Source organism: Poecile atricapillus, chromosome 32 (genome assembly GCF_030490865.1).
Source record: "Poecile atricapillus isolate bPoeAtr1 chromosome 32, bPoeAtr1.hap1, whole genome shotgun sequence".
In the NCBI taxonomy this organism is placed as follows: Eukaryota; Metazoa; Chordata; class Aves; order Passeriformes; family Paridae; genus Poecile; species Poecile atricapillus.
Window position 1 is genome coordinate 177788 of NC_081280.1, and position 9249 is coordinate 187036.

At 57.7% G+C, this 9249-nt stretch overlaps 1 protein-coding gene across 1 annotated transcript in view; it reads right to left on the bottom strand.

The window, feature by feature from the left end:
• Window positions 1-255: 255 nt before the first annotated feature.
• XRCC1 (X-ray repair cross complementing 1) overlaps window positions 256-9249 on the bottom strand; it is a 13970-nt gene continuing 4976 nt past the window's right edge. Inside the window, exons 8-14 of the mRNA XM_058860029.1 lie at window positions 7527-7733; window positions 5302-5418; window positions 3901-4077; window positions 3304-3392; window positions 2539-2629; window positions 1529-1604; window positions 256-850 (exon numbers count right to left, since the gene is read on the bottom strand). Of these exons, the coding sequence (XP_058716012.1) occupies window positions 734-850; window positions 1529-1604; window positions 2539-2629; window positions 3304-3392; window positions 3901-4077; window positions 5302-5418; window positions 7527-7733 (874 nt within the window). The 3' untranslated portion in view covers window positions 256-733. The remainder of the gene's footprint in view (window positions 851-1528; window positions 1605-2538; window positions 2630-3303; window positions 3393-3900; window positions 4078-5301; window positions 5419-7526; window positions 7734-9249) is intronic.

Here is a 9249-nt window from a genome sequence, read left to right on the forward strand (position 1 = left end):
CCCTCATTAATCCCCCATAACCTCTCATTAATCACCCAAAACCCTCATTAATTACGAAAATCCCTCCATAATCACCCCAAATCTCTCATTAATTATCAATAATCCTCATTAACCACCCCAAACGCTTGTTAATTACCCAAAAATCCTCATTAATCCCCCATAACCCCTCATTAATCACCCAGAAACCCACTCATTAATTATGCAAAAACCGCTTTATTTCCCTTCAGGTAACACCGGGGGGGTGTGAGTGTAACGGATGACGTCACCGATGACATCACTGATGACGTCGCGCCACGGCGAAGGGCTGGGCCGGCAGGGGGCGCTGTCGCTGATGACGTCACTGATGATGTCACTGATGATGTCACTGATGATGTCACCGATGACGTCACTGATGACGTCGCGCCACGGCGAAGGGCTGGGCCGGCAGGGGGCGCTGTGGTGATGTCATTGATGATGTCATTGATGACGTCACTGATGACGCCGCGCCACGGCGAAGGGCTGGGCCGGCAGGGGGCGCTGTCGCTGATGACGTCACTGATGATGTCATTGATGACGTCACTGATGACGTCGCGCCACGGCGAAGGGCTGGGCCGGCAGGGGGCGCTGTCGCTCTGTGATGTCACTGATGATGTCACTGATGACGTCACTGATGACGTCGCGCCACGGCGTAGGGCTGGGCCGGCAGGGGGCGCTGTCGCTGATGATGACGTCACTGATGACGTCACTGATGACGTCACTGATGACGTCGCGCCACGGCGTAGGGCTGGGCCGGCAGGGGGCGCTGTCGCTCCCCGCAGAGCAGCAGCCAATGGGGACGCACGAAGGTCAGAGAGGGGCGGAGCTCCAGAGCCTGAGGGGGCGGGGCCTCGTTAATGAGGGGGAAGGGTTTAATTAATGAGGGGAGGGGTTTGGTTAATGAGGGGGTGGAGTTTAATTAATGAGGGGAGGGGCTTTGTTAATGAGGGGCGGAGCTCCAGGGCCTGAGGGGGCGGGGCTTTGTTAATGAGGGGGAGGGGCTGGGTTAATGAGGGAGGCTTAATGAGGGGAGGGGCTTAATTAACGAGGGGGAAGAGCTCAATTAATGAAGGGGGAGGGGCTTAATTAATGAGGGGGGTCTAATTAATGAGGGGTTGGGGCTGGGTTAATGAGGGAGGCTTAATGAGGGGAGGGGCTTAATTAACGAGGGGGAAGTGCTCAATTAATGAAGGGGGAGGGACTTAATTAATGAGGGGGGTCTAATTAATGAGGGGTTGGGGCTGGGTTAATGAAGGGGCGGGGTTTGGTTAATGAGGGGGTGGGGCTTAAGGAAGGGGGAGGGGCTTAATGAAGGGAGAGGGGCTTAATTAATGAGGAGGCAGGTTAATGAAGGGGGAGGGGCTTAATTAATGAGGGGGCAGGTTAATGAAGGGGGAGGGGCTTAATTAATGAGGGGGGAGGTTAATGAAGGGGGAGGGGCTTAATTAATGAGGGGGCAGGTTAATGAAGGGGGAGGGGTCCCACCAGGCCCCGCCCCCTCCCCAGGCCACACCTCCTCGAAGGCGGGGTCCCACTCCTGTGACGTCACCACGTGCGTCACCGACTCGTCCATGTACGGCCGCAGCGTGCTGGGGACCAGTGGGGACCAGTTTGAACCAGTAGGGACCAGTTTAAACCAGTAGGAACCAGTTTAAACCAGTGGGGACCAGTTTAAACCAGTAGGGACCAGTACGGACCAGATTCAACCAGTACGGACCAGTTTGAACCAGTTTGAGCTCCCAATCCCCCCCCAGTCCATCCCAGTTCGGTTCAATCCCCTCCCAGTCCCTCCCAGTTCATCCCAGTTCCTCCCAGTCCATCCCAGTTCCTCCCAGTCCATCCCAATCCCCTCCCAGTCCCTCCCAGTCTCCTCCCAGTTCCTCCCAGTTTGATCCCAGTCCCTCCCAGTCCCCTCCCAGTCCCTCCCAGTTCCCTCCCAGTCCCTCCCAGTCCCTCCCAGTTCCATCCCAGTCCATCCCAATCCCCTCCCAGTCCCTCCCAGTCTCCTCCCAGTTCCCTCCCAGTCCCTCCCAGTTTGATCCCAGTCCCTCCCAGTCCCCTCCCAGTCCCTCCCAGTCCCCTCCCAGTCCCTCCCAGTCCATCCCAGTCCCTCCCAGTCCATCCCAGTTCCCTCCCAGTCCCTCCCAGTTCCATCCCAGTCTATCCCAGTCCCTCCCAGTCCATCCCAGTTTGGTTCAATCCCCTCCCAGTCCCTCCCAGTCCATCCCAGTTCATCCCAGTTCCCTCCCAGTCCCATCCCAGTCCCTCCCAGTTTGATCCCAGTCCCTCCCAGTCCCTCCCAGTTTGATCCCAGTCCCTCCCAGTCCATCCCAGTCCCTCCCAGTCCATCCCAGTCCCTCCCAGTCCATCCCAGTCCCTCCCAGTCCCTCCCAGTTCCCTCCCAGTCCCTCCCAGTTTATCCCAGTCCCTCCCAGTCCATCCCAATCCCATCCCAATCCCCTCCCAGTCCATCCCAGTCCATCCCAGTCCATCCCAGTCCCTCCCAGTCCCTCCCAGTCTCACCCCCCGAACGCCACCGCGTATCTCCGCAGTTTCCGCTCCTCCCCCGCCGGGAATTCTCCGTGGAAGAAGAAAATTTTACCCTGGAAAAAATCTGTGGGGGAAAAGAAAGGGTTAAAAAAATAAAATAAAATAAAATAAAATAAAGTAAAATAAAATAAAATAAAACAAAGTAAAATAAAATAAAGTAAAATAAAATAAAAATAAAATAAAGCAAAATACAATAAAGTAAAATAAAATAAAATAAAACAAAACAAAATAAAATAAGCTAAAAATAAAATAAAATAAAATAAAATAAAATAAAATAAGCTAAAAATAAAATAAAATAAAATAAAATAAAATAAAATAAAAATAAAATAAAGCAAAATACAATAAAGTAAAATACAGTAAAATAAAATAAAATAAAATAAAACAAAACAAAATAAAATAAGCTAAAAATAAAATAAAATAAAATAAAATAAAATAAAACAAAGTAAAATAAAATAAAATAAAGCAAAATAAAATAAAGTAAAATAAAGTAAAATAAAATAAAATAAAATAAAATAAAATAAAATAAAATAAAATAAATAAAATTTGTGTGGGGGAGGGATGAGAAAAAAAATTTAAAAAAAATTTGGGGAGGGGAAAGGGTTAAAAGTAAAATAAAATAAAATAAAATAAAATAAAATAAAGTAAAATAAAATAAAATAAAATAAATTAAAAAAAAATCTGTGTGGGGGGAGGGGCGAGAAAAATCCCCCGGGGAGGGGTGGGGGGAGGGGCGGGCACCTGGCAGGGGGGGGATGGGCTCCCCCTCCCCCTCCCCCTCCTCATCCTCCTCGCTGTTCTCCTCGGTGGAGCCGCCGTAGGGGTCGGACCTGCCGGGGGGAGGGGCTCGGGTGAGGCCACGCCCACCCCCAAACGAGGCCACGCCCATCCTTGAATGAAGCCACACCCATTCATTGAATGAAGCCACGCCCCCTTTAATGAAGCCACGCCCACCCTGAATGAGACCACACCCATTCATTGAATGAGGTCACGCCCCCTTTAATGAGGCCACGCCCACCCCTGAATGAGGCCACGCCCACCCCTGAATGAGGCCACACCCACGTTTTAAATGTGGCCACGCCCCCTTGAGTGAAGCCACGCTCACCCCTTAATGAGGCCACACCCACATTTTAAAGGTGGCCACGCCCACCCCTTGAATGAAGCCACGCCCACCCCTGAATGAGGCCACAGCCGTTCATTAAGGCCACGCCCACCCTTTGAATGAGGCCACACCCATTCATTGAATGAGGCCACGCCCCCTTGAATGAAGCCACGCCCACACCTCCAGTGAGGCCACGCCCCCTCCTTTGAGGCCACGCCCCCCAGTTCCCCACTCACTCCTCTGATTGGCCGCTGTTGTCACCTGACGCAGGGGGCGTGGCCGGCGCGGGGGCTGTGGCCTTTGGGGGAGGCCCCGCCCCCTTTTTCACCTTGGGGGAGGGGCGAGGAGGGGGCGGGGCAGCCTCAGGCTCCTCCCCCTCGCTGCTGGAGGAGGCGGAGCCGTCCAGGAGGTACCTGGGGAGAGGGGGAGGGGCACAGGTGAGGCCACGCCCACTCGAGGGCGTGGTTTGGGATGGGGGTGTGGCCATGGGGGGGTGGGGGGATCCCCCAGGTGTGTCCCAGGTGTGTCCCAGGTGTGTCCAGGTGAGTTCTGGGTGTCCCCAGGTGTGTCCCAGGTGTCCCCAGGTGTGCCCAGGTGTCCCCCAAATGTGCTCAGGTGTGTCCAGGTGTCCCCAGGTGTGTCTGGGTGCCCCCAGGTGTGCCCAGGTGTCCCCCAAATGTGCTCAGGTGTGTCCAGGTGTATCCCCAGGTACCCCCCAGGTGTCCCCAGGTGTCCCCAGGTGTGTTCCAGGTATGCTCAGGTGTCCCCAGGTGTGCTTTGGGTCCCCCCCAGGTGTGTCCAGGTGTGTTCTGGGTGTCCCCCAACTGTGCTCAGGTGTGCCCAGGTGTCCCCAGGTACCCCCCACGTGTGTTCTGGGTGCCCCCAGGTGTGCCCAGGTGTCCCCCAAATGTGCTCAGGTGTGTCCAGGTGTATCCCCAGGTACCCCCCAGGTGCTCCCAGGTGTGGTTTGGGTGTCCCCAGGTGTGCTTTGGGTCCCCTCCAGGTGTGTCCAGGTGTGCCCAGGTGTCCCCAGGTGTGCCCAGGTGTGTTCTGGGTGTCCCCCAACTGTGCTCAGGTGTGCCCAGGTGTCCCCAGGTACCCCCCAGGTGTGTTTTGGGTGTCCCCAGGTGTGTCCCAGGTGTGTCCAGGTGTGTTCTGGGTGCCCCCCAGGTGTCCCCAGGTGAGGTTTTGGTGTCCTCAGGTGTCCCCAGCTGTGTCCAGGTGTCCCCAGGTGTGCTTTGGGTCCCCCCCAGGTGTGCTTTGGGTCCCCCCCAGGTGTGTCCAGGTGTGTTTTAGGTGTCCCCCAGGTGTCCCCAGGTGTCCCCAGGTGTGCCCAGATCTGCCCCAGGTGTCCCCAGGTGTGGTTTGGGTCCCCCCCAGGTGTGTCCCCAAGTGTCCCAGGTGATGTTTTGGTGTCCCCAGGTGTATTTTAACCACCCCAGGTGTGTTCCCAGGTGTGTTTTGGGTGTCCCCAGGTGTCCCCAGGTGTATTTTAAGCCCCCCAGGTGTGTCCCCAGGTGTCCCCAGGTATCCCCAGGTGTCCCCAGGTGAGGTTTTGGTGTCCCCAGGTGTGTTTTAACCCCCCCAGGTGTCCCCAGGTGTGTTTTAACCCCCCCAGGTGTCCCAGGTGAGCTCACCTGTCGCACTCCACTCTCCTCCCCCTCCTCTGACATTCCCAAATCCACTCCGGCCCCACCACGACCCCCCCGGAGCTCCGGGCTCGCGCCGCCTTCGGCGTCCTGGCGAACGCACACCTGGCCAGGTGAGACCCCCAAAAATCACAGGTGAGACCCCCCAAAAATCACAGGTGAGACCCCCAAAACCCCCAGGTGAAACCCTAAAAATCCCCCAGGTGAGACCCTCAAAATCCCCCAGGTGAGACCCCCAAAAATCACAGGTGAGACCCCAAAACCACAGGTGAGACCCCCAAAGTCACAGGTGAGACCCAGAATCACAGGTGAGACCCCCCAAAAACCACAGGTGAGACCCCAAAAATCCCCCAGGTGAGACCGCCCCCAAAAAATACCCCAGGTAAGACCCCAAAATCCCCCAGGTGAGACCCAAAAACCACAGGTGAGACCCCCAAAAAATCACAGGTGAGACCCCCAAAGCCACAGGTGAGACCCCAAAAAATCACAGGTGAGACCCTCCCAAAACCCCTCAGGTGAAACTCTCCCAAAAAAAACCCCAGGTAAGACCCCAAAATCCCCCAGGTGAGACCCAAAAACCACAGGTGAGACCCCCCCAAAAAAATCCCCAGGTAAGACCCAAAAACTACAGGCGAGACCCAAAAACCACAGGTGAGACCCCCCCAAAAAACCCCCCAGGTGAGACCCAAAAAAAATCCCCAGGTGAGACCCAAAAAACCCCCCAGGTGAGACCCCCCAAAAATCACAGGTGAGACCCCAAAACCCCCAGGTGAGACCCCCCAAAAACCCCCCAGGTGTGCCCCAGGTAAATGGGGGAGGGATCAGGTGAGGTTCAGGTGTAATTTGGGGAGGGGTCACCTACACCAGGTGAATTGGGGAGTGGTCCAGGTGAGGTTCAGGGGTTCAGGTGAATTGGGGAGGGTCCAGGTGTAATTTGGGGAGGGGTCACCCACACCAGGTGAGGTTCAGATAATTTGGGGAGGGGTCAGGTGTGTCTCAGGTAATCTGGGGAGGGGTCCAGGTGAGGTTGAGGGGTTCAGGTGAATTGGGGAGGGGTCCAGGTGTAATTTGGGGAGGGGTCACCTACACCAGGTGAGGTTCAGGTGAATTGGGGAGGGGTCCAGGTGAGGTTGAGGGGTCCAGGTGAATTGGGGAGGGGTCCAGGTGAACTGGGGAGGGCTCCAGGTGTAATTTGGGGAGGGGTCACCTACACCAGGTGAGGTTCAGGTGAATTAGGGAGGGGTCCAGGTGAATTGGGGAGGGGTCCAGGTGAGGTTCAGGGGTTCAGGTGAATTGGGGAGGGGTCTAGGTGAACTGGGGAGGGGTCCAGGTGTAATTTGGGGAGGGGTCACCTACACCAGGTGAGGCTCAGGTAATTTGGGGAGGGGTCCAGGTGTATCTCAGGTGAATTAGGGAGGGGTCCAGGTGAATTGGGGAGGGGTCCAGGTGAATTGGGGAGGGGTCAGATGATTCCCAGGTGTAATTTGGGGAGGGGTCACCTACACCAGGTGATTCCCAGGGGTCCAGGGAGGGGTGGGGGAGGGTCCCAGGTGTAATTTGGGGAGGGGTCACCTACACCAGGTGAGGTTCAGGTGAATTGGGGAGGGTCCAGCTGGGGTTCAGATGAATTGGGGAGGGTCCAGGTGATTTGGGGAGGGGGTCCAGGTGTGCCCCAGGTGTAAATTGGGGAGGGGTCACCTACACCAGGTGAGGTTCAGGTGAATTGGGGAGGGTCCAGCTGGGGTTCAGGTGAATTGGGGAGGGTCCAGGTGAACTGGGGAGGGGTCAGATGATTCCCAGGTGTAATTAGGGGAGGGGTCACCTACACCCAGGTGTGTCTCAGGTAATTTGGGGAGGGTCCAGGTGAGTCCCAGGGGTCCAGGTAAATTAGGGGAGGGGTCCCAGGTGTAATGTGGGGAGGGGTCACCTACACCAGGTGAGGTTCAGGTGAATTGGGGAGGGGTCCAGGTGAATTGGGGAGGGGTCCAGGTGAACTGGGGAAGGGTCCAGGTGTAATTTGGGGAGGGGTCACCTACACCAGGTGAGGTTCAGGTGATTTGGGGAGGGTCCAGGTGGGGTTCAGGTGATTTGGGGAGGGGTCCAGGTGAGGTTGAGGGGTTCAGGTGAATTAGGGAGGGGTCCAGGTGAATTGGGGGAGGGGTCCAGGTGAACTGGGGAGGGGTCCAGGTGTAATTAGGGGAGGGGTCACCTACACCAGGTGCGTGCAGTCCGGGCTCCAGTCGGGCCGGTAGCGAGCCCCCAGCCCCGCGGCCGCCGAGCGCAGCTGAGCCCGCAGAGGGTTCTGGAAACCGCTCAGGGCCAGCACCACCCCCCCCAAAACGGGACCCCCCGAATTGGGGAGGGGGCCCGAGACGGGGGGGGAGGGCTTGGGGGGAGGGGGGCGGCGTTTGGGGGGGGGCCTGCAAATGAGGAGGGGGGAGTTAGTGTGGGGGTCCCGAAAAAGGGGGGGTTGGGGGTCCCAGGTGAGATTTTGGGGGGTCCCAGGTGAGGTTTGGGGGTCCCAGGTGGAATTTGGGGGTCCCAGGTGGGGTTGGGGGGCCCAAAAAGGGGGTTCAAGGTCCCAAAATTGGGGTTGGGGGGTCCCAGGTGAGGTTTGGGGGGTCCCAGGTGAGATTTGGGGGTCCCAGAATTGGGTTGGGGGTCCCAGGTGACATTTGGGGGTCCCAGGTGAGATTTGGGGTTCCAAAATTGGGGGTTGGGGGTCCCCAGGTGAGATTTTGGGGGGTCCCAGGTGAGATTTGGGGGTCCAGGGTGAGGTTTGGGGGGGTCCCAGGTGGAATTTTGGGGGGTCCCCAGGTGAGGTTTGGGGGTCCCCAGGGTGGGGTTTGGGGGGTCCCAGGTGAGGTTTGGGGGGTCCCAGGTGGAATTTGGGGTCCCAGAATTGGGGTTTGGGGGTCCCAGGTGAGGTTTGGGGGTCCCCAGATAGAATTTGGGGGTCCCAGGTGAGCTTTGGGGATCCCAGGTGGGATTTTGGGGGTTCCAGGTGGGGGTTTGGGGGTTGCAGGTGAGGTTTGGGGGGTCCCAGGTGAGGTTTGGGGGGTCCCAGGTGGGGCTGGGGGGTCCCAGAATTGGGTTGGGGGTCCCAGGTGAGGTTTGGGGGGTCCCAGGTGGGGTTTGGGGGGTTCCAGGTGGGATTTGGGGGTCCCAGAATTGGGTTTGGGGATCCCAGGTGAGATTTTGGGGGTCCCCAGGTGGGATTTGGGGGTCCCCAGGTGAAATTTGGGGGTGCCAGGTGAAATTTGGGGGGTCCCAAGTGGGGTTTGGGGGTCCCAGGTGGGGCTGGGGGGTCCCAAAATTGGGTTGGGGGGGTCCCAGGTGGGGTTGGGGTCCCACGTGAGGTTTGGGGGTCCCAGGTGGGGGTTGGGGGGGTCCCAGGTGGGGTTTGGGGGGTCCCAGGTGGGATTTGGGGGTCCCAGACATTGGGTTGGGGATCCAGGTGAGGTTTGGGGGTCCCAGGTGACATTTGGGGGTCCCAGGTGAGGTTTGGGGGGTCCCAGGTGGGGTTTGGGGGTCCCAGGTGAGATTTTGGGGGTCCCAGGTGGGGTTCAGGGGTCCCAGGTGGGGTTTGGGGGTCCAGGTGGGGTTTGGGGGGTCCCAGGTGGGGTTTGGGGGTCCCAGGTGGGGTTTGGGGGTCCCAGGTGACATTTGGGGGGGTCCCAGGTGGAATTTTGGGGTCCCAGGGTGACATTTGGGGGGTCCCAGGTGGGGTTTGAGGGTCCCAGGTGGGGCTGGGGGTCCAGAATTGGGGTTGGGGGTCCCCAGGTGAGATTTTGGGGGGTCCCCAGGTGAAATTTGGGGGTCCCAGGTGGGGTTTGGGGGTCCCAGGTGGGGCTGGGGTCCCAGAATTTGGGTTGGGGGGCTCAAAATAGGGGTTGGGGGTCCCAGAATTGGGGTTTGGGGGGTCCCAGGTGGGGA